This window comes from Meles meles, chromosome 18 (assembly GCF_922984935.1).
Source record: "Meles meles chromosome 18, mMelMel3.1 paternal haplotype, whole genome shotgun sequence".
Taxonomy (NCBI): domain Eukaryota; kingdom Metazoa; phylum Chordata; class Mammalia; order Carnivora; family Mustelidae; genus Meles; species Meles meles.
In genome coordinates this window covers 31,186,498-31,211,330 of record NC_060083.1, presented here as the reverse complement: position 1 = coordinate 31,211,330, position 24,833 = coordinate 31,186,498, and the positions used below count along the sequence as shown (strand labels likewise).

Below are 24,833 nucleotides of genomic sequence, written 5' to 3'. Positions count from 1 at the left end.
CTAAAGTTTCGGAATTACTATTTCAGGTAGAGATGATGAAAAAAATAAGACCTAATCTGATTATCTGGCTGATGACAATTTGAGCACCAACTACAGCAAATCTCAGGGGCAAGGTAGCTTGCAAGTCAGTTCTCTTGATTTGAAAATTACCTTCCACCGCTTCCGTCAGTATTAAAGCTGAGGTCTTCAGGGCCTATTTGTTCACCATCAGGAAAACTGGAATGCGTATCTAAGATAAAAATTTAAAAGCAGATAACAGTTTTTAAAGACCAGTAGTTTCTTTTCCATGTCCTTAAATGATCTTACCAAGCATATGATTTAAGCGATAAAGATGTACTGGGTGGTAGATAAACCTCTGTCTTCAAAGCATTTGTGATCTGAGGCAGGTATAAGCAAGTACAAAGGGAAAATAAACAAGAAAAAGTAAAATGTGTAATACCCAATTAGAATAGGAAAAGCACTCCCTAACTTTGTCCTCCTGGGGACACTGTGCGAGCAGCTGAAGAAGGGAAGAGGAAATGAGGAGATGTACATACTCTGAAGACTAACACTGTAAACATAAAATGTATTTTAAAGCAAATTAAATCGTACATGTAAGTACCACTACAAGCCCATCAGCACTCAAAATAACGTGCCTAAAATTTGGCTGCTTCTTTCAGAAACAGAGAAAATTACTAAAAGCATAATACTTAAAAATCATCCAATGCTTAGCTGTTTTGGAAAAGGCACTAGAATACCAGGGAAATCTGTAAAATTATAAAGCTGACGACTAGCATGAGGCTGACAATGTTGTCATTCCAGCAAATCTTGCAGAGGGATGCTCAGAGCGATCATGAAGGTCTCTGCATAAAATACTGACCATGGTGACGGATGTTAGCTAAACTTACTGTGCTCATCGTTTCACACTGTATATGTAATATCAAATCATTAGATCGTACTCCTAAAACAAAACAAACAAAAAATACTAAAATGGCTTTCTCTCAGTAAGTTTTATTCCTAAAACTAGTTTGGGAGGAAGAGGACATTTAAAAAAATGCTTCCATCAACTAAACGCATTTCTAAGAAATGAGGAGAAATCTTTTGAAAAGTTACCTCATTAGCTAGGCTAATAACATCTAATAACATCTGAACCCTCCCCGGGGGTTGACAAATATTTCTATACCAGGGCACATAGTTAAATATTTAGGCAACTGCCTCTGTTGAAAAGTCTTCTCAGTTTTGTTTTTGTTTTAAACAACTCTATGCACTCTAAAAGCTACGCTCAGGTCACAGGCTGTACTAACGCAGGCTGCCGAGCCCTGCTCCGCCAAGTAGCAGCCAGCAGGTGTCTGACCAGCCAGAGAGGACCGAGCAAATTGTTCTCAGCGTTCACCATATAGTTTACCCCACAGAATGTTTTCTCACACATGACAGTAATTAAAGAAAAAAAGGCAGCAGAAACAGCAAAGCAGCAGCAGCAGCAGCAGCAGCAACAGCGGCAGAAGAGACCTTTTATTAATCTCTGTAAAAGGACACCAGGTGCTGCACCTTCATCTGGGGGCTGCGCCATGTAAGAGTCGTCGAACCCTCCCATGCTGGCGTGCTCTTCCTGCTCCTCGTTCTCAGTGTCACATTCAATATCGCTGTCACTACTCATCCCTGGCAGGAAAGAAGGGGAGAACGTGTTTCTGACAAGAAACCACTGTAAATGAAAGGAAAAGGAAGTCTCCTCATCTATTAACCCGAGATTCCCAGTAATTTTCCACTGGATCCCAAGCCAATGTAAGACCCCAAACAAACAATAAATAAAGAAGTAACCACGCAGACCTCAGTTCTCTTTAGTTATTTAGAGCAGTGGTTTTATTTCTGTTCTCAAAGATTAAAACTGCCCCTTTTACAGTGTCTGCAAGTAGTAATTTGAGACCAGTATTAACTTCATTATACCGAGAATATTTTTTCCAAAGCAAATAGTTTTTTCTAGAGACTCTGGATTCTGATTCAATATAAATGTTGTTGTTTCTACCTAAAACATATATAGACACATTTATACTTACGTGTATATGTGTATAAAAAATAACAGTAATTCAAGCAATAAATGAGGTATCATCCCATTTGGGCCTCTAATTTTGTTCTTATGTATATCACTTGATTTTTAAAAGAAAAAAAAACTATAGAAAGTACTTCTGTTTCAACAAGACAGTGATCAAGAAAATCTGAAAATCTTTCTGCTACAAACCCTTGTAAATGGTAGAGAAAATATGAACTTAAACAGCCACATTTAAAGGAAAGAAGGTAAGTACACAGGTGCCAAAATAAATAAAGATAAGGAAAACTAATGGGTCAGATGCTACCACAGCCCCAAGGAATTTGATGTGACCATCTTTAATGTTCCCTTGGACTCACCAGAGAAAGGGAGTTGAATGACTGAAACTTCACTCCCTGCATAAAGCTGACATTTTTGGTGGGGAAAAAAAAACAACCCAGAATAGAAAAAGTGCCTTCTGAATAAATACAGTCTCTTGTCTGTTTCTGGTGGATTCAGCTCATCTCCGAATTCACACTAAGGCCTGTGAGATTAATTTTGGTTTGGGATTTAAAGATTCAAGTCTCGGGAAATTAACATAACAATTGGTCAAGCACTACTGTTATTTAAGTAAAGCAAATGTACAATCTCTAGAGGGAAGGTTCTAGGTAATATAGAATAAGCACATTCCTTCCCATCTTTCCCATGGAACAAAGCTATAAAACCTGTATACAATGCATGAAACAGCTATTTTTTTAAACATCCTTTTTAAAGATTTATTTGTTTGAGAGAGAGCGAGAGAGAGCATGTGCATGCACACTCAAATTAGGTGGGGGAGGAAGATGGGTAGTGGGAGAAGATCCTCAAGCAGGCTCCCTGCCTAGTGCAGAGCCCCACACGGGCTTGATCTCATGACCTAGAGATCATGACCTGAGAAGAAATGAGAGTCCAAGGCTCGAACAACTGAGCCACCCGGGAGTCTCACAAAGCAGTTATTTAAGGACTCTGAAAAGTAAATAGGAACAGGTATATTGATGTACACCAGGACTTGAAGTGCTACCAAACTGAGAGATTTAACCCAGAATCTCATAATATCATATTAAAAATACTCAGGATACAATCCCAAATTACTTGAGCATATGAAGACCCAAGTAGAGATAATCAGCAAACATCAGTGAACACTCTTGAAGCCCTAAAAACCAAACAAACAAACAAGCAAACAAAAAAACACCATCTCTCTGGAGGGAAGCTTCCACAATCCTTATAATAACTCCTAAGAATTATCACAGTTGGGGAGGAAAAAAGAGAAGTTTTTTTAGGGGTGTGGTAGGTGGGACAGAAAAAGAATCTCTGAAAGGTATGTTCCAATTAAAATTTACAAAATTTACAAAATTTGTAATTACAAATTACAAAATTTGTAAATTTTGTAAATTTGCTTGATAAGGGTCAAGCAGATATACAAATAAAAGGATGTTCATAAATTGAAATAATGACCTGTTAAATGTGGAAAAGGGAAGGATGCATTTTTTAAATTACTACACAAAAAATAAAAAATAAAAATTACTGCCCATACTTTCTAGAAATGAAAGATACAGTCATTGGAGTTTAAATATTAATAGATGGATTTAAATAAGATTGAAAAAGAGGTCAGCAAACTTAAAGAGAGAACTGAGGAAATTAAACAGAATGTTTAAAAAACAGGAAATGAGGGGTGCCTGGGTGGCTTAGTGGATTAAAGCCTCTGCCTTTGGCTCGGGTCATGATCCCAGGGTCCTGGGATCCAGCCCCGCATCGGGCTCTCTGTTCAGCAGTGAGCCTGCTTCCCCCCTCTCACTCTGCCTGCCTCTCTGCCTACTTGTGATCTCTCTCTGTCATATAAATAAATAAAATCTTTAACAAACAAACAAACAAATAAAAAACACCAGGAAATGAAAGTCATAAAAAAGTGGTTAAGATTTAAGAGAATAAATGGTAATAGTTCCAATTGTGTCAAGTAGACTGCCACAGAGACAGGAAAAATAACAAAGGAGAGACAATACATTAAGAGAAAATGGCTGAGAATTTTCCAGAACTAATGAAACATATTCTGAAATGAATGAAAATAAAAATACAACATATCAAAATTTGGAGGATATGGCTTTAGAAGTGCTTAAAAGGGAATTTATTAAATAGTTACATTAGAAAAGCAAAAGCTCTCAATGATTAAAGCATCTACATTAAGAAACTAGAAAAAAGAGCAAATAAAGTCAAAGCAAATAAAAGGAAGTAAAGAATAAATAAAGTTAACAGGAAAACAACATAAAAAGAAATCAATGATACAAGTAGTAGTTCTTTAAAAAAGATCAACAAACTTGAAAAGTTTCTAGGCAGGTTAAAGAAAAAGGGAAAAAAACTACCAATATCAGGAATGGAAGAGGGGACATCACAACAGATTCTACAGACATTAAAAAATAAGGAAACAGTATAAATAACTTGATGCTCATGAAATCAAGAATATAGATGAGATGAACAAATTCTTTGATAGATACAAACTACCAAAGGTCACTCAGGTAAAAAAAAAAAAAAAAAAAGAAGACAATGTGAATAGGTATTTTAACTACTAAAAATAGAGCTTGTAGTTAAAAGAATTTGTAACAAAGAGAACAGTAGCCCCAGAATGCTTTATGGGTAAATTCTTCCTCTTCTGTTTTCAAGAGGAGTTTGTGTAGTACTACTTTTCCCTTAAATATTTAGAAGACATAGGCTGGATGTAGATATTTCTGCAATCTCCTTGTTCGGCAAAGAAAAAGACAAAAACAAAAAACAAACAAAAAACCTACCACTTTCTTGCTGTATAAAGCGAAGTGTGATACTTAGAGACAAAACCAGCTACTCCCACGAAGCACCACCTCCACCTTGTGGCCCTTCATGGAACTGTTGATGAAAATCCTAAAAGCCACCTGAATTGACATTTCTAGGCACAGGCACCAGTGTTTCTGAATTCCAGACAGAATCACAAAGAAATGGAATTCTCTTGATTCTCAGGAATTCCTCAAATCTTAAGTTACTCTTTAAATTCATTTTCAAACTCTTTACTCATTACAGATCTTTAAAAAATTTATAGTATTTAAAAGAACTGTAGCCTACATGGAATATTCAAACACTAGAAAATGCTGTGAACATTACGGAGTAGTATTCAAATAATGTAACATTTAGAAGTCTTAACAAGGTTTATAGCACCACATACAATCACACGTTGAAATGCCAATTTAGGAATTATTTTGCTTCCCAAACTTCCTATTTCTTGGAATGTCGCTCATGGGATTCCTATGAAGTGTAGCATAAATTTATTTATACAGTAGCAGACAGGGCCACGAACACGTATTAGGGAGGTTCCCTAACTTTGTGAATGTAATGACAAAGAAAAATTGGTCTCCTCACATCTAGCTTAGTAGCTGGCCTACTGAGTCAACAGGTCCTGCACAGCCCCTTGCCTTCAGTAAGTGGGAGGAAGTAGATACACATAAAGTCAAACACCTGAAATCAAACAAGCTGATGTCACAAGCTATTTGCTGTGCCTTGCCCCCTATACTGCAATGTCTCCCCACTAGTACCTAAAGCAAACCAGTTATTTTACCAACTCTAAGCAGTCTAAATATTGCACTTTTCTTAACCTCACCAGAATCTGTCAGTAGGTTTTCACACAACTGGCTGTCACCGATAGTAATTACAAGATACCATTAAATGTAAGATGCCACAGAGATGTTAATGTGGAAAACAAAATCTGCAACTTACAGTAAAAGCTGAAGCAGAGTATTTCTGTATCAATCATCTACCACATTTTTGGAGCATGCCCTATAAGCGAGGACTGTTAGTACAGCACTTATTTCTAACTCCCTTACTCACAGGTGCTCACATTTCAGACGCTGGGGAAACACGAACCACCTGATGCAGCAGACGCTACTACTTCACCGGGCTTGCTCCTTTCTAATATGGAACCTCACTACTGTCCAACTACCTCCCCTCTTCCGTGTGGCCATTTGGAATGGGTCAAAGAGGGAAACCAAATGTTGAGACTTTGCCAAGTTTCCTTTTTTTGCCAGTGACTGAGATAGAAGAGGATGTTAGGAAGTTGTTAAGGTGCTCTGACAACGATTTTCCTTGTTGATAGAGATATATGGAATGAACTAATCCTCCGGTATTCCCAGAATTTTACTGGCTCTATATGAAGTTTGAAATGGCAGCAACCATCTTGCCATCCTGAGGGAGGGCTAAGCCAATTCACTGAGAATGGCAGTGTGAAAGATGGGGGGGGGGGGGGATGAGTTCTTGGGGGAAATTAAACAGCTGTTTTCCAACCCTGAAACTGCCCTACCAGTTAGGTGAGACTTCATCTTAATACAAGAGAGTATGTATCTTTTATTTAAGCCAGCTGATTTGAGTTTTTGTAACTTACATGAAATCTCTCTCTTTTTGGGGGGTGGGGGGTAGAGGGAGAGAGAATCTTAAGAGGCTCCACACCCAGCGTAGAGGCTGATGCAGGGCTCGATCTCATGCCCTAAGCCAAAACCAAGAGTCAGATGCATAAGTGATTGCACCACCCAGGTCCCCCAGGCGCCCCCTCTATTAATATCTCTTAACCAGTATCCCAAAAGGGATCAGTTAGGGTGTAGCATCAGACTTTGTATTCCTCTGTTAGATAGGGTGCCATTAAGATTTTAACAGGCATACCATGGCTTTTCCCTGGGATGAGTGTACTGACATTCTTGAGTTAATCGAAAGGAGATCTGTGCTACTTAAATAGGAACTCTATCAGAACACACTCTCCGGTCTTAGACTGAACAGGAAGACACTGATCTACTTTAGGGCTTCGGCAGGGAGGGTATCAACTGGCAGCAGCAGCAGGGATGGGGGTGGTGTCAAGCTTTTCAGTATCAAGCCATTAAACACAAGATTAACACCAGGTTGTCCCAGATGGTCCCACTTAGGAAAAGGCCTGCTGATGCCTAACATGTCTAAGAAGTCATATTTCATTGATGTGCACAAACATTTAAGAGAACCACCTTAGTAGTCCCAAATAACAAACAACAAAGAAACTTTACTTTAAAGTTTCTTCAGACAGATGTGACAGAGACACCACAGACAGACTTACCTATAGGCATCTGACACACAAAATTTTCTCTTAAGAATTCTGCTCAAATAGAGTCTTGTGTTTCCCAACCAGGGATACAAGACAAACCACTCAACTTTCTACCAAGGCTTACTGGTGTGAAAAATAAAGGTTTCTTGAGAATTGCTTCCTACTGATAGAATAATACTACTACATCTGTGAGTAAGGCCCCATTCTCCTTCACAAAGTAGATTCCAAAAGGCTCAGAGCTCCTACTGTCATCCACTATATTCCCGTCTTCCAGCCTTCTCAGTAACTTCTCAGTTAGGCTTCTCAGTGCCTACCCTGGGACTCTAATGGTAAACAAGCTGTTTAGACACCAACGAACCACAAGGTTGTACTTCCGTGGCACTGTTGATCTGCATGTTTACAGCAAGTTTTCTCACTCAGCTCTAGGTTCTTTATATCATACCGCTCCTTATATAAAAGAAAATTTCTTACTGGGTCACATGAACCGCTTAACTCTAAATCTCAGTGTTTCAAGTACATGGTAGATCCTAAATGTTGCCAAGCAAATGGCTTTCTCTAGTTTATGATAAGCTGTCAAAGATTAGCTCTAAGTAAGAAATGAAACTAATGTCAGAAACTTTCAGGGTGGGGCACCTGGGTGGCTCAGTGAGTTAAAGCCTCTGCCTTCGGCTTGGGTCATGATCCCAGGGTTCTGGGATCAAGCCCCGCATCACGCTCTCTGCTCAGTGGGGAGCCTGCTTCCCCCTCACCTGCCTCTCTGTGTACTTGTTATCTGTCAAATAAATAAAATCTTTAAAAAGAAAAAATAACTTTCAGCGTTCTGGGTGCTGTGATAATGTGCATTTATGAGTTGAAGGCTGAAATTAAGTCCAAATCTCACCAACAGTGATTTAACATGCTTCTTGCCAGTTTCCCTGCCCCTAGAGTTCCACATCCCCTCTCCCCACTCCAAATCCATTCCCTACAAATAGCTAAAATAGGAATTTAAAAACATTATTTTATTATCTCACTTTTTGCTTAGATCCTAAAGGACAAAGTCCAAATTTTAGCTGGACATACAATGTAACTCTTCACGATCCGTCCTCTGTTTCCACTCCAGCCTCAACTTTCACTAGTTTTCACCTGGCTAATTTCTACTCATCCCTTAGGATGATCTTTCTTTCTTTCTTTTTTTTTTTAAGATTTTATTTATTTATTTGACAGAGAGAGACAGTGAGACAGGGAACACAAACAGGGGAAGTGGGAGAGGGAGAAGCAGGCTTCTGGCTAAAGCAGGGCTCCTGACACAGCGCTTGATCCTAGGACTCGAGAATCATGACCTGAGCCGAAGGTAGATGCTTAATGACTAAGCCACCCAGACGCCCCTTAAGATAACTTTCTAAGGGTAAACCAGGTTAATAAAGATGATAGTTAAGAGCACTGGCTTTGTGCTCAAATTCCAGCTTTTCCATCTACTAACTCTGTGATTTTGGGTAAGTTACAACTTTAGGCTTCAGCCTATTCATATTCTAAGTGAGATAATCAAGATAATGAAGTAACTACCATGTAGAGCTATGTTGAGAAAACAAGATAAATCTGGGAAAGTCTTTAGCAGTCTCTAATATATAATGAGGATTTAGTAAATATTACCTATTAGTTTTATTATTCCATACCTGTTCTTTGAGCACCCTATACACTCTATCACAGCACCCATCATTCTCTGTTGGCTATTAAACGGTCTGACACCTGACTGACGGTTTTCAATTGCTCTCCCTGCCCCCCTCCCACCACCCCAACACATATACCCACCGACAAATCTGAGAACTACACCTTGTATCCATTTGAAACTGTGATCTACTCTGACACCTGATTCTTAAGAGTGTGGTCATCCCTGGTTGAGTCATTCAATTCAACCAGTGGTTCTCAACTGGTTGAGATGGCGATGATTTTGTCTCCGAGGGAACATTTTTGATTACTGTGATTCAGAGGAGGTACTGTTGGCACCTAGTAGTTAAAAGCCAAGGACGCTGCTAAACATCCTACCTGCACAGGGCACCCCTCTGGAACAAAGAATCATCTGGCCCCAAATGTCAATGGTGTCATGTTAAAGAAATCCTGAACTAAACAGCAAGTTCAGGAATTACTCTTTCACCAGCGTCAAATGCAATGAACAAATTGGAAGCAAATTAGAACAAATTAGAGGCAAATTAGAAACATTTTGTATATGCTGCATGAACAAAAGGGGGCTGTAATTCCAGCATATGCTACAAAAATTTAAGCCACTACAATTTGTAATCAATATACATAAATACATTGAAACTAGTTAATCCCTACAGGTCCTTTCTTAAAGACTTTTTTATTTTTTTTTAATTTTATTTATTTATTTATTTGACAGAGATCACAAGTAGGCAGAGAGGCAGGCAGAGAGATCGAGGAGGAAGCAGGCTCCCACTGAGCAGAGAGCCTGATGCGGGGCTCGATCCCAGGACCCTGAGATCATGACCTGAGCCAAAGGCAGAGGCTTTAACCCAGTGAGCCACCCAGGCACCCCAAATTTTACAAATATTACTCTAGACTGACTTTAGGGTGCTAAGTGTCTAACTTCAGCTCAGGTCATGATCTCAGGCTCCTGGCTCAGCAAGGAGTCTGCTTGTCCCTCTCCCTCTGCCTGTCCCCATCCCACCCCCCCCCCCCACCGTCCTGTCCTGCTCATGCTCTGTCAAATAAATAAATAAAATCTTAAAAAAAAAAAAAAAGACTGACTTTAAAAGACAAAGTACTTAACACTTAATATTATAATTAGTTGCTTTATGCATTCTCCCTAAGCCCATGAACATATCTAATCTCATCTTTGCATATCTAGCAAAATGAATGCCTGTCATGTAGGTGGCTTAACACATTTATTGAATGAGCAGATGCACTATCTGCTGATTCCTTCCACCAACCTATAAACCTCCCTTCTAAGTAAGACATGTCCTTTTATGTAGTCAGTCACCCACTTTGCCTTCCTCTGTGCTCAATGTCCTAGTGAATCAAATTCAGTGGTACAATAAATGCTGTATTCAGATCAAGCATGTTGGATGGTAAGCATGCTGGATGTCTCAATAACTTTTTTAACTACTCCCCAACACCAACACACAAAAAAATCATTATTCCCACCTCCCACCAACTTTATCATTCCATACCTTCCTCAGGTGCAGCTGAAGCTCCTTCAGGTAGTACAGGTTGTAATTCCCCAGTTTCAGAATTATTTTCCAAATCAGTCATTTGCATTCCTTCCAGACGACCTCCTTTAGCATTAGCCCTCAAGGGAGAAAACAACCTGATATTTTTTATAACTAGTCAGTGATACAATATATATTTTCTTCTTGTCCTGAAACTGAGCATGAAACTAAGTATGGTATATGGCATTGGTGTTTAATACTAATTTCCAAGTATTGCTTTTTAAAAAATTCACGAATAGACCCACAGTAAAAGATTAGAAAATGATAGACTGTACCAATGTCAGTATCCTGGTTGTGATATTGTATCAGTTTTGCAAAACGTCATCATTAGGGGAAACTGGGCAAAGTGTATAGGATTTCTATTATTTCTTGGAACTGCATGTGAACATCTAATTATCTCAATAAAATTTTTGATTAAAAGATAAAAATAGAAGTCCTAAATAATATGTTCTCATTGACATGGAAAGACTTCAGATCTATTACTGAGAAAATATGGTATAAATTTTGTATTAAAAAAGCTATATAGTCACAGTTGCTTAAATATGCTTAAAAACTGAGAAGACACAACATATATAAAAAATTAAAAACAGTAGGGATATGTGTGGACAAGGTGCTGGAAAACGAAGCAGATGGGAGACAAAGATGAGCATAATTTCACTTAATATTCTTTTTTACTTCCATTTTTGAGCCACTTATTATTAGTATTTAAAATTTTTGCTTACAAACTACTTTAAATCAGGCAAGGAAAAAAAGACACATTAGAAAATACCACATAAACCAGGCTAGCAACACAATTAACTGTAAAATGAGGGTAATAGCTAAGGGCTGCAGGTATTTATATAGGATTTTACAGTCTAGGAAAAAAGTCTATGTTCATATACCTTTAGTTGTTATGACTAAAGGCAGATATAAATATCTCCAAAACTAAATATAAAAGCTAGTTGTAGCTTCAACCTGAAAGGAATATGTATAAAATCAAGGTAGGTAATGGGAAGGACTAGACAATCCAAATAATTGTTAACACTTTTCCACTGCTTAGACTAGAGCTAAAACAAAACTAAATCATACCAACTGTTCTTTTACATGTGGTAATTATCCAGACCTTCTAACTGTTTAAATGAGGTAAACTTAGGGATGTTAATCTCTCTCTAAATTTAATTCAAAGTTGTTTTTTTTTTTTCCAAAGTCTCCAAGGTAGAACTATTCCATTGTTTAAACTTAGAAATATATTTAATATCCATAAATAGGTCAGCAGATGGATAGTAATGGCTGATCTAGCACATTCACAGATAATACATTCCATAACCACTCTATCTTTTTAATGGATGGAAGTTTAATTGACATGGCTGGGATTTGAGTTTATGTTTCCTGGGCGAGAGATAAAGGTCACAATTGCCATACAGTATATCCTTTTGAGAAATTCCAACTCTGAGTTTCAAAGACATTTTCATAAGAGAAAATAGGTGAGATAAAAGTACAAAAGTAGTGTTAAAATAAAACTGCCAGAAGTGCTTTGTTACGTACAAAATATGCGTGTAAGACCTATGACGTAATACAGCCCAGCACAAATGTCTTTGAAAAGTGTGGCGACGGGGAAAAATAAAAAAGCAAAAGCTGACACATACAGCAAAACTCACAAGGCAGAATTCACACAAGGTTACACACTTCAGTGAAAATGATCTCTAATATAACTGAATGTCTGATACTATCTCATTTCATTCCATTAAGGAAAAAAGGTCTCTGATACTTTATGGATTTTAATACAATAAACTTTGTCCACTAAAAAAGTAACAAAGTGGAAATTTATTTTATTCATTACGATGTAGACTTAAAAAGTGTCAAACAAAGATATTAGCTATTATTCCATTACATAAACGAAAGAACTTACCCCAAGGTGACCATTTTCCTCCTCTTCTCAACAGCAGGTAAACCATTGAAAACTGCAACCACAACAGCATCCGAATCCAAAGCTTGACACTGCCGGTCTTCAGATTTCGGCAAAATATCACTGATGGTGCCATGTGTTAAGGCTCGGGGAGAACTGTGCCTACTCCCAGACTGAGAGCTTCCTGGGGAGCCTACAGAAAAGAAAGGGGATTCTCAGAAAGAAGTCAAACAAAAGCTCTTTAGTCTAGCTCTTTCGAATAGCTCACTACATAAACATTTTAAACTGCAGGAAAACTCAAACCAATTAAAAAGTTTATCCCAGTTTTTTGATGCCAAATATTTAAAAATCAAGGAATCCAGATATGCAGTCTAATGGCTGGATTTTCTTTTTATTTTTTAAAAAGATTTTATTTATTTATTTGACAGAGAAGAGACACAGCGGGAGAGGGAACACAAGCAGGGCGAGTGCGAGAGGGAGAAGCAGGCTTCCCGCGGAGCAGGGAGCCTGATGCGGGGCTCGATCCCAGGACCCTGGAATCATGACCCGAGTCGCAGACAGACACTTAAGGACTGAACCACCTAGGAGCCCCTAATGGCTGCATTTTCTAGGGATGGGTCTGTTCTCTTGCAAGATCAAGGAACTTTTGAATCAAGTTCAGCACTGTTGGTGCCTTTAAAGGTCTAAACCTATGTACACCATGAGATCAGTTTTAAATAACAAACACCTACCCATGAAATTATATTTTAAGCTCTCCAAATTTACCTTCGGATAGAGTTTGACAGTCTCCCTTTGAACGGCTATTTTCCCCAGAGTCTATTGCTCTTCTAAGTGACAGACTACCTGCTATACTGGACCGAGCTGGCTTGGGTGAATTACTCTTCTTATTTGTGGCTGAAAGACATTTAAAAATATTTCCAAATGAGATAAAATAGCACAAAACTCACTACACAGGCAGTCAGAGGAAGCTAATCTTATGGAACATATTCTATCTACTGTGTCCAAAAAACCCAGGACGATCTGGTCCCAAATGGTTTATTTGGGGTTTTACGCAATAAGTATTCCTACTTTGCTACTTGTGGAGCAGCCTTAACAAAATCAGAAAAGTATAAGTAAACTCCAAAAGAAAAACCCTACCAGATATGAACTCCAATCCCAATGCCAAAGTATTAACAACAAAAATATAACCCCCCAAACACTTGAAAATCATAAATTACTGGATTAATAAGAAAATCAATGAATTAGAAATAAATCACAAATACAATACACAGGATGTTTTTGGCTAAAATGGTAATTAGGAAAAAAATGTATAGCCTTATAATGAGTTAGAAAAAATGAAGCTAAGTGGCCTAATATGCACAGACTCGAGAAGTTAGGAAAAAAGAATAAAAATAAACAAAAAGAAAGCAGAAGATATGCATTTAAAGGTAATAAACAGGATCAACAGGACACAAGACCAAGAACTGATTATCTTTTTATAGACCAGCAAAACACAATTCAAGAATGCAATTAAGTAAAGAAATCCATTTACAAATAGCATCAAATAGAATACTTTAGAAAATTTTAATAAATTTAAGACTTTCACATTAAAAACTATCACACACTGCTTAAAGACAATAAGGATGGAAATTTTTTAATCTTTCCAATACATGCTTAATTAAAAAAAAAAAAAGATGGGGAAAAATACTGTGTTCATTATCAGAAGACTTAAAATTGTTAATATGGCAATACTCCCAAAACTGATCTACAAATTCAACACAATCCCTATAAAAAATCCAACTGTCTTGTAAAATTTTTTATTATTAATTTTTTTAAAAAGAGAGAAAGGGGGAGGAGGAGCAGAGAGAGAAGGCAAGAGACACTCTCCACCACACTCCCAGCTACTCAGCTACTCCTACTCAGTGAGGAGCCCGCTGTGAGGTTCGATTCTATGACCCTGATGATCATGATCTGAGCCAAAATCAAGAGTTGGGTGCTTACCTGAGCCACCCAGGAAGCCTGAGTCTCTTTCTTTTTAGCTGCAGAAACTGATAAGCTGATTCTAAAATTCATATGAAAAGATCTAGAAGACCCAAAAACATCTTGAATGGAGGACTCAAACTTCTGATTTCAAAAACTTGCTGTAAAACTATGCTAAACCAAGACTGTGTGGTATACTGGTGTAAAGACAAAAATATTGATCAGTGGAACAGAACTGAGAGTCCAGAAATAAGCCATTTATGGTCAATTAATTTTTGGTAAGGCCAAGACAACTCAACGGACAAGGGGAAAAAAAAGATGGACAGTAACAAATGTTGGCAAGGATTTGGAGGGAACCCTCAACTGGGTTTTAATTAGGAATTGGGTGGGAATGTAAAATGGTACAGCTGCATTGGAAACAGTTATGGCAGTGCCTCAAGAAGTTCCCCTATATCCCAGCATTCCACTTCTAAACATATTCCCAAGATAAATAAAAATGTATGTCTGCACAGAAACATGTAATGAATATTCGCAGCATTATTCATAATAGCCCAAAAGTGGAAAAACACTACATGATGCCCATCAAATTTTAAGTGGGTAAACAGAAAATGGTGGACATATACAATGAAGTTATGATTCAGCCATAAAAAGGAATGAAATACATGCTACCACATGGGGGACCACTGGAAATGTTATGCTAAGTGAAAGAAGCCAGACATAGAGGCCTCATATTGTAGGATTCTATCTATATAAAAAATCCAGAAGAAGTAAAACCATGTAGAGGAAATAGACTAGAGGTTATCAAGGGTTAAGGGAAAGGAGAAATGGAGATTAAGTGTTCACGGGTATGAAGTTTTGGGGAGAGGGTGATGAAGATATGTAGACAGTGTTCTAGCTAATTCTGGATAATGGTATCATTACATGATTTTGTGAATATATTAAAAATTGTTGAATTGTACACTTGAAAGAAAAGATGTGAGAAAAAATGAAGACCAATTTTTCCACTGCAATGTATATATAAAATTAGAATATGGTCCTTAACCAATAATCCACTGTTAATAGACTATTAAAATAGAAACAAAGGCAGAATTTAATGTAATAAAAAGGTAGAAAAGAGTAGATGAAATGTATCTAAGAACTAGGTCTTTGAAGAGACCAAAAGAATGGACAAGTTTCCAGCAAGTCAAATCAAACGACAAAATAAGAAGACACATACAAAATAAGAGAAAAAGTTTAACAGCCAATATTCAGAGGACTTTTTAAAATTTAAGAGACGAGAATAAGTGACTTTATACCAATAAATTTAAATACCTAATAAAATGAGTAATTTTCAAGGGAAATTAATTATGGAAAATGGTTTAAGAAGGAGAAATAGGAGACCAATAAACACTTTTTTTCCTTTAAGATTTTATTTACTTATTTGACAGAGAGCGAGAGAGCACAAGGAAGGAGAGCAGCATTGGGAGAGGGAGAAGCAGGGGTCCACTGAGCAGGGGGCCCTATGTGGGAGTCAATTGAGCCAAAGGCAGATGCTTAACCACCGGAGCCTCCCAAGGCGCCCAGAGACCAATAACACATTGAAATTAAACAGGCCGTTAAAGTTCTGTCCCTGAAAGAACTACTAAATGGTTTTATGAATTTCATTAAACTTTTAAATAGCAGACAAGATGTTAAAACACGGAAGACACTGGGAGATGGAGAGGAGCAGTGAGTGGAGGGAAATCGGAGGGGGAGACAAACCAAGAGAGACTGTGGGCTCAGAGAAACAAACAGTGTTTTGGAGGGGAGGAGAGTGTGGGGTTGGGTGAGCCTGGTGGTGAGTATTAAGGAGGGCATGTATTGCATGGACCACTGGGTGTGGTGCATAAACAATGAATTTTGGAACACTGAAAAAAAAATTAAATTAAAAAAAATTTTCAGGGGCACCTGGGTGGCTCAGTGGGTTAAAGCCTCTGCCTTTGGCTCAGGTCATGATCCCAGGGTCCTGGGATCGAGCCCCACATCGGGCTCTCTGCTCCGCAGGGAGCTGCTTCCTCCTCTCTCTCTGCCTGCCTTGCTGCCTACTTGTGATCTCTGTCAAATAAATAAATAAAATCTTTAAAAAACAAAACAAAACCCATCAATATGCTGTCTACAAGAAACTCATTTAAGACCCAAAGACAACTCCAGATTTAAAGTATGGAGGTGGAAAAGAATTTACCATGCTAATGGACATCAAAAGAAAGCTGGGTGGCAATCCTTATATCAATTAGATTTTAAGCCAAAGACTATAATAAGAGATGAGGAAGGACACTATATCCTACTAAAAGGGTCTGTCCAACAAGAAGATCTAACAATTTTAAATAGCTATGCCCCTAACGTGGGAGCAGCCAGCTATATAAACCAATTAATAACAAAATCAAAGAAACACATCAAGAATAATACAATAATAGTAGGGGACTTTAACACTCCCCTCACTGAAATGGACAGATCATCCAAGCAAAAGATCAACAAGGAAATAAAGGCCTTAAATGACACACTGGACCAAATGGACATCACAGATACACTCAGAACATTCCACCCTAAAGCAACAGAATACACATTCTTCTCTAGTGCACATGGAACATTCTCCAGAATAAATCACATCCTGGGTCACAAATCAGGTCTCAACTGGTATCAAAAGATCGGGATCATTTCCTGCATATTTTCAGACCACAATGCTCTGAAGCTAGAACTCAATCACAAGAGGAAATTTGGAAAGAATTACATGGAGACTAAAGAATATCCTTCTAAAGAATGAATGGGTCAACCAGGAAATTAAAGAAGAATTGAAAAAACTCATGGAAACAAATGATAATGAAGACACAACGGTTCAAAATCTGTGGGACACAGCAAAGGCAGTCCTGAGAGGAAAATACACAGCGATACAAGCCTTTCTCAAGAAATAAGAAAGGTCTCAAAAACACAACCTAACCCTACACCTAAAGGAGCTGAAGAAAGAACAACAAAGAAAGCCTAAACCCAGTAGCAGAAGAGAAATAATAAAGATCAGAGCAGAAATCAATGAATTAGAAACGAAAAAAACACAGAACAAATCAACGAAACTAGGAGCTGGTTCTTTGAAAGAATTAATAAGATTGATAAACCCCTGGCCAGACTTATCAAAAAGAAAAGAGAAAGGACACAAATAAATAAAATCATGAATGAAAGAGGAGAGATCACAACCAACACTAAAGAAATACAAACAATTATAAGAACATATTATGAGAAACTATATGCCAGCAAATTTGATAATCTGGAAGAAATGGATGCATTCCTAGAGACATATAAACTACCACAACTGAATGAGGAAGAAATAGGAAACCTGAACAGTCCCATAACCCATAAGGAGATTGAAGGAGTCATCAAAAATCTCCCAACAAGAGCCCAGGGCCAGACGGCTTCCCAGAGGAATTCTACCAAACATTTAAAGAAGAATTAATTCCTATTCTCCCGAAACTGTTCCAAAAAATAGAAATGGAAGGAAAACTTCCAAACTCATTTTATGAGGCCAGCATTACCTTGATCCCCAAACCAGACAAGGATCCCATCAAAAAAGAGAATTACAGACCAATATCCTTGATGAACACAGATGCAAAAATTCTCACCAAAATACTAGCCAATAGGATCCAACAGTACATTAAAAGGATTATTCACCACGACCAACTGGAATTTATCCCAGGGCTGCAAGGATGGTTCAACACCCACAAATCAATCAATGTGATACAATCCATTAATAAAATAAAGAACAAGAACCATGTGATACCTTCAATAGATGCTGAAAAAGCATATGACAAAGTACAGCATCCCTTCCTGATCAAAACTCTTCAAAGTGTAGGGATAGAGGGCACATACCTCCATATTATCAAAGCTATCTATGAAAAACCCACCGCAAATATCATTCTCAATGGAGAAAAACTGAGAGCTGTTCCGCTAAGGTCAGGAACTCAGCAGGGATGTCCATTATCACCACTGCTATTCAACATAGTACTAGAAGTCCTAGCCTCAGCAATCAGATAACAGAAAGAAATTAAAGGCATCCAAATAGAGAAAGAAGAAGTCAAACTATCACTCGTTGCAAATGATATGATACTATATGTGGAAAACCGAAAAGACTCCACTCCAAAACTGCTAGAACTTGTACAGGAATTCAATGAAGTGTCAGGATATAAAATCAATGCACAGAAATCAGTTGCACGTCTTTACACTAACAAGACAGAAGACAGAAATTAAGGAGTCAATCCCATTTACAATTGCACCCAAAACCATAATATACCTAGGAATGAACCTAACCAAAGAGGCAAAGAATCTATACTCAGAGAACTATAAAGTACTCATGAAAGAAACTGAGGAAGACACAAAGAAATGGAAAAATGTTCCATGCTCATGGATTGGAAAAACAATTATTGTGAAAATGTCTATGCTACCTAAAGCAATCTACACATTTAATGCAATCCCTATCAAAATACCATCCATTTTTTTCAAAGAAATGGACAAATAATCCTAAAATTTATATGGAACCAGAAAAGACCTCCAATAGCCAGAGGAATGTTGAAAAAGAAAGCCAAAGTTGGTGGCATCACAATTCCAGACATCAAGCTCTATTACAAAGCTATAATCATCAAGACAGTATGGTACTGGCACAAATACAGACACATAGATCAGTGGAACAGAATAAAGAGCCCAGAAACAGACCGTCAACTCTATGGTCAACTAATCTTTGACAAAGCAGCAAAGAATGCCCAATGGGAAAAGACAGTCTCTTCAACAAATGGTGTTGGAAAAATTGGACAGCCACACGCAGAAAAATGAAACTGAACCGTTTCCTTACACCACATACGAAAATAGACTCAAAATGAAGGACCTCAATGTGAGAAAGGAATCCATCAAAATCCTTGAGGAACACAGACAACAACCTCTTCAACCTTAGCCACAGCAACTTCTTCCTAGGAACATCACCGAAGGCAAGGGAAGCAAGGGCAAAAATGAACTATCAAGATCAAAAGATCAAGATCAAAAGATCAAGATCAAAAGCTTTTGCACAGCAAAGGAAACAGTTAACAAAACCAAAAGACAACTGACAGAATGGGAGAAGGTATTTGCAAAGGACATATCAGATAAAGGGCTAGTATCCAAAATCTGTAAAGAACTTAGCAAACTCAACACCCAAAGAACAAATAATCCAATCAAGAAATGGGCAGAGGACATGAACAGACATTTCTGCAAAGAAGACATCCAGATGGCCAACATTCACATGAAAAAGTGTTCCACATCACTCGGCATCAGAGAAATACAAATCAAAACCACACTGAGATTCCACCTCACACCAGTCAGAATGGCTAAAATTAGCAAGTCAGGAAATGACAGATGCTGGCAAGGATGTGGAGAAAGGGGAACCCTCCAACACTGTTGGTTGGAATGCAAGCTGGTGCAAACACTCTGGAAAAACAGCATGGAGGTTCCTCAAAAAGTTGAAAACAGAGCTATCCTAAGACCCAGCAATCACACTACTGGGTATTTACCCTAAAGATACAAATGTAGTGATCCGAAGGGGCACGTGCACCCGAATGTTTATAGCAACAATGTCCACAATAGTCAAACTATGGAAAGAAACTAGATGTCCATCCACAGATGATTCGATAAAGAAGATGTGGTATATATATATATACACAATGGAATACTATGCAGCCATCAAAAGAAATGAAATCTTGCCATTTGTGACGACGTGGATGGAACTAGAGGGTATTACGCTTAGCAAAATAAGTCAATTGGAGAAAGACAACTATCATATGATCTCCCTGATATGAGGAAGTGGAGATGCAACGTGAGGGGTTTGGCGGGTAGGAAAAGAATAAATGAAACAAGATGGGACCAGGAGGGAGACAAACCAAAAGAGACTCCTAATCTCACAAAACAAACTGGGAGTTGCCAGGGGGATGGGGTATGGAGAGGGTGGTGGGGTTGACACTAGGGAAGGTATGTGCTATGGTAAGTGCTGTGAAGTGTGTAAACATGGCAATTCACAGACCTGTAGCCCTGGGGCTAATAATACATTATATGTTAATAAAAAAAAAAAAAAAGAAAGAAAGAAATACCACTTTCCCAGAGTTAATGTTTCAAAAATAAAAAAAGTCAATTCCCCCAATTAAATGTAATTAAATCCATTAAATAATGCAATTCCAGTCAAAATGTTTTCTGAAAGAGTAAATGTGCAAGAACCATCAAGAATATTTTGAAAACAAAAACAAAAATGAAGGCAAGTCAATCGAACTATGAACTATGTATTACGAACTATGAAACATAGTAGCTAAAAACACTACAAATTTCAGTTAAGCAATATTCAGTTAAGCAATATCAAACTGCTGTTTTTGCAGGTCAAAACAATTGTATGTTAGAAATTTTGTATGATCTAATCTCTATGAACAAATTTAAGAACAGAACAAAGCAAATATGGGAATTTAGTCTATTAATAAAGGATGCATTTCATATTGTTGGACAGAGTAGATTCTTTTTTTTTTTTTTAAGATTTTATTTATTTATTTGACAAACAGAGATCACGTAGGCAGAGAGGCAAACAGAGAGAGAGAGGGGGAAGCAGGCTCCCTGCTGAGCAGAGAGCCTGATACGGGGCTGGATCCTAGGACCCTGTAATCATGACCTGAGCCAAAGGCAGAGGCTTTAACCCACTGAGCTACCCAGGCACCCCGACAGAGTAGATTCTTAAAAAAATGTTTCTTTTGGGGAAAAAAAGACATCATCATGAAAAACAAATTATGAACGGTATAATGACATAAATGTTAAAAAAAAAAAAATGCCACAAGAAAACAGGGGTCTTGGGGCACCTGGGTGGCTCAGTGGGTTGGGCCTCTGCCTTCAGCTCAAGGTCATGATCTCAAGGGAATCACATCGGGCTCTTTGCTTAGCGGGGAGCCTGATTCCTCTTCTCTCTCTGCCTACTTGTGATTTCTCTGTCAAATAAATAAAGTCTTTAAAAAAATGGGTCAATTTTACAAACCTGGGAATTAAAAAGACTTTCCAAATAAAAACATTAAACCTACAAACCATGAATACTATTAATAGATCTATCTAAAATAAAAATTTTTAACTTTTGTTTAGCAGAATAATAAAACCAAGAGACAACAGGAAAGAAGTACTTGCAAAAATAGGTAACAAAAGCTTTTTCACAAAAGTCCATCTAAAGAGCATTATTTCTTTTTGTTTCAGACTGTCGTTTCTGTGACAGCCAGGTAAAGGTATACATCCTTTGAGATGTATACTGTCCATTTGTATTTCTTCCCACATTAACAGACTAATCCTAACCTTTACTTCATTTTCTATTACTTCATTTCTACTGAAGTGTCATGCTTATTTTAGGAGAATCTATGTATTTGGCAATCACATTGTCCTCTATTCTACTCTACTGGATTACTGCCACCAGTATCAAGCATTAATATATCCTATTTTAATAAACACACACATAGCCCAAAAATAAATGCTCACATAGATGCTCAAATGATTTTTTTTTTTTTTACAGTAATCTCCACCTCCAACGTGGGGCTTGAACACACAGCCCTGAGATCAAGAGTCACAGACTCCACTGACTTAGCCAGCCAGGTGCCCCTTTAACAATATTCAACAAGGGTATCAAGACCATTCAATGATGAGAGGAAAATTTTCAACAAATGGTGCTAGGAAAGCTGATATCCACACACAAAGGAATGAAGCTGGACCCTCACCTAATACCATATACAAAGTTAGCTATGAACTGTGTAAGACTGATGATTCACAGACCTGTACCCCTGAAGCAAATAACACATTACATGTTAATAAATAAATAAATTTTAAAAAATAAAAATAGTTCCAAGACATTTATAACATATAAGATCTAAAACTATAAAACTCTTTGGGCACCTAGGTGGTAAAGCCAGTTAATGTTGGACTCTTGGTTTTGACTCAGATCATGATCTTAGAATTAAGCCCTGTGTTGGATTCCACATTCAGTGCAGTTTCTCTCTCTCTCTCTTTCTCCTTCTGCACCCCCCCCCCAGTCTCTCCCAAATAAATCTTTTTTAAAAAATGACAACAACGGGGTGCCTGGGTGGCTCAGTGGGTTAAGCCTCTGCCTTCGGCTCAGGTTGTGATCTCAGGGTCCTGGGATCGAGCCCTGCATCGGGCTGTCTGCTCAGCAGGGAGCCTGCTTCCCCGCTCTCTCTCTGCCTACATGTGATTTCTCCCTGTCAAATAAGTAAATAAAATCTTAAAAAAAAATTTTAAAAGAAATGACAACAACAAAAAAACCCCATAGAAAACTGTCACAAGAAAATATAGGGGAAAAGTTGCATAACATCAGCTTTAGCAATGCTTTTTTGAAATACGACACCAAAGCACAGGCAACAAAAGGGGAAAAAAAAAAACCAGATAAACTGGACTTTAACAAAATTAAAAACTGTTCCCATTAAAGGATACCAGCCAGAGTGAAAAGGCAACCCAATGAATAGGAAAAAATATTTATAAATCATATCTGATAAGGCATTTTTTTAAAAGATGTATTTATTTTAGAGAGAGAGAGTGCACATGCATGCACACACATGTGGGGGTGAGGCAAACGGAGAGGGGGAGAGAGAGAATCTCAGTCAGGCTCCCCATTGAGCCCAGAGCCCAACACGGGGCTTGATCTCACAATGCTGGGCTCAATCTCACAACCCTGAGATCATGACCTTAGCTATAATCAACAGTCAGATGCTTAACTAACTGAACCACCCAGGTGCTCCATCTGATAAGGGATTAATATCCAGGCACAGAGAACTCTTAAAACTCAAAAACAAGGGGCACCTGAGTGGCTCAGTGAGTTAAGCCTCTGCCTTCGGCTTAGGTCATGATCTCAGGGTCCTGGGATCAAGCCCCGTATCAGGCTGTCTGCTCAGCAGGGAGCCTGCTTCCCCACTCACTCTCTGCCTACTTGTGATCTCTGTCAAATAAATAAAGTCTTAAAAAAAAAAAAAACTCAAAAACAAAAAGCCAAAAGTGCCCAGGGCACTGGGTGGGCTCAGATGATAGATGCTGTTAACTCTTGATCTCAGGGTCATAAGTTCTAGGCCCACACTGGGTACAGAAATTACTTGAAAATAAAATCTTGAGGGGATGGGGGGGGCACCTGGGTGGCTCAGTGGGTTAAAGCCTCTGCCTTCGGCTCAGGTCATGATCCCGGGGTCCTGGGATCGAGCCCCGCATCGGGCTCTCTGCTCATCAGGGAGCCTGCTTCCTCCTCTCTCTCTCTGCCTGCCTCTCTGCCTACTTGTGATCTCTGTCAAATAAATAAATAAAATCTTTAAAAAAAAATAAATCTCTAAAAATAAAATCTTGATGGGATGGGGAGAAAAAACCAACCAACCCATTTCAAAAATGGGCAAAGGATCTCAATAGGCATTTCTCCAATGAAATGAAAATATAAATAAATGCCCGATAAACACTATAAAATGTTCAACATCACTGATAAATGTGAACCAAAAACACAGTAAGACAAGAAAATACTACTACACACGCATTAGTGTGGCTATTATGAACGACAAAACAAAACCACAAAATTTTAAGTGATGGGGAAGAAGTGGACAAACTGGAGCCTTTGTGCACTATTAGGTAGGAATGTAAAATGGTGCAACCTCTACAGAAAACTTTACAGCAGTTCCTCAAAAAATTAAAAACTGAATTACCATACAATCCAGCAATTCCACTTTTATGTATATATGCCCAGAAAAATGGAAAGCAAGGTCTTGAAGAGATGAACACCTAACCTCATAGCTGCATTATTCACAATAGCCAAAAAGCAGGTGCCAAAGGATGTGAATCACAGGATGTCCATCAAAGGATGAATGGATAAACAAAAAGTGGCATATACATACACACACAATGGAGTATCATCTAGCCACAAAAAGGAAAAGAATTCTGACACATGCTCTATTATGGATGAGCCCTGAAGACATTTTGCTAAGTGAAATAAGCAAGCCACAAAAGTAAGTTTGTACTTATACAAGGTACCTAGAACAATCAAGCTTATAGAGACAGGCAGTGAACAGTGGCTGCCAGGCACTGGGAGAAGGCAGAGTAGAGAGCTATTTATTGTTTAATAGGCAGAGAGATTCAGTTGTGCAAGAGAAAAGGAGTTCTGGGGATAGACGGTGGTGATGGTAGCACAACAATGTGCAGGTACTTTATCCCACTGAACAGTACTACTTAAAGACGTTAGGACAGTAAATTCTGTTTAACAAATCATAGTAAATTTCTTTTAAAAATTGAACACAGAATTATATGATTCAGGAATGCCATTCTGGGTATGAACTAAAAGTAGAGACTCAAATAGATATTTGCACACCCATATTCATAACAACATTAATCACAATAGCCAAAAGATGGAACCATTGCAAATGTCCATCGATGGATAAATGGATAGATGAAATGTGGTACATACATACAATGGAGTATTATTCAGCCTTAAAAAGGAATCAATTTCTTGCAAGCTGGTGCAACCACTCTGGAAAACAGCATGGAGGTTCCTCAAAATGTTGAAAATAGAACTACCCTATGACCCAGCAATTGCACTACTGGGTATTTACCCTAAAGATACAAACATAGTGATCCGAAGGGGCACGT

The 24,833-nt window shown here is 38.1% G+C and overlaps 1 protein-coding gene across 4 annotated transcripts in view; it reads right to left on the bottom strand.

Annotated features, from left to right (window-relative positions):
- TRIM37 (tripartite motif containing 37) overlaps positions 1-24,833 on the bottom strand; it is a 180,723-nt gene that overhangs the window by 12,717 nt on the left and 143,173 nt on the right. The window contains exons 20-24 of one of the 4 annotated variants that reach the window (XM_045985143.1): positions 12,975-13,103; positions 12,213-12,402; positions 10,286-10,422; positions 1,489-1,638; positions 151-229 (exon numbers count right to left, since the gene is read on the bottom strand). In XM_045985143.1, the coding sequence (XP_045841099.1) occupies positions 151-229; positions 1,489-1,638; positions 10,286-10,422; positions 12,213-12,402; positions 12,975-13,103 (685 nt within the window). Of the gene's footprint in view, positions 1-146; positions 230-1,488; positions 1,639-10,285; positions 10,423-12,212; positions 12,403-12,974; positions 13,104-24,833 lie in introns of those variants that run through there. The other 3 variants (XM_045985145.1, XM_045985147.1, XM_045985146.1) reach the window with 3 other exon arrangements.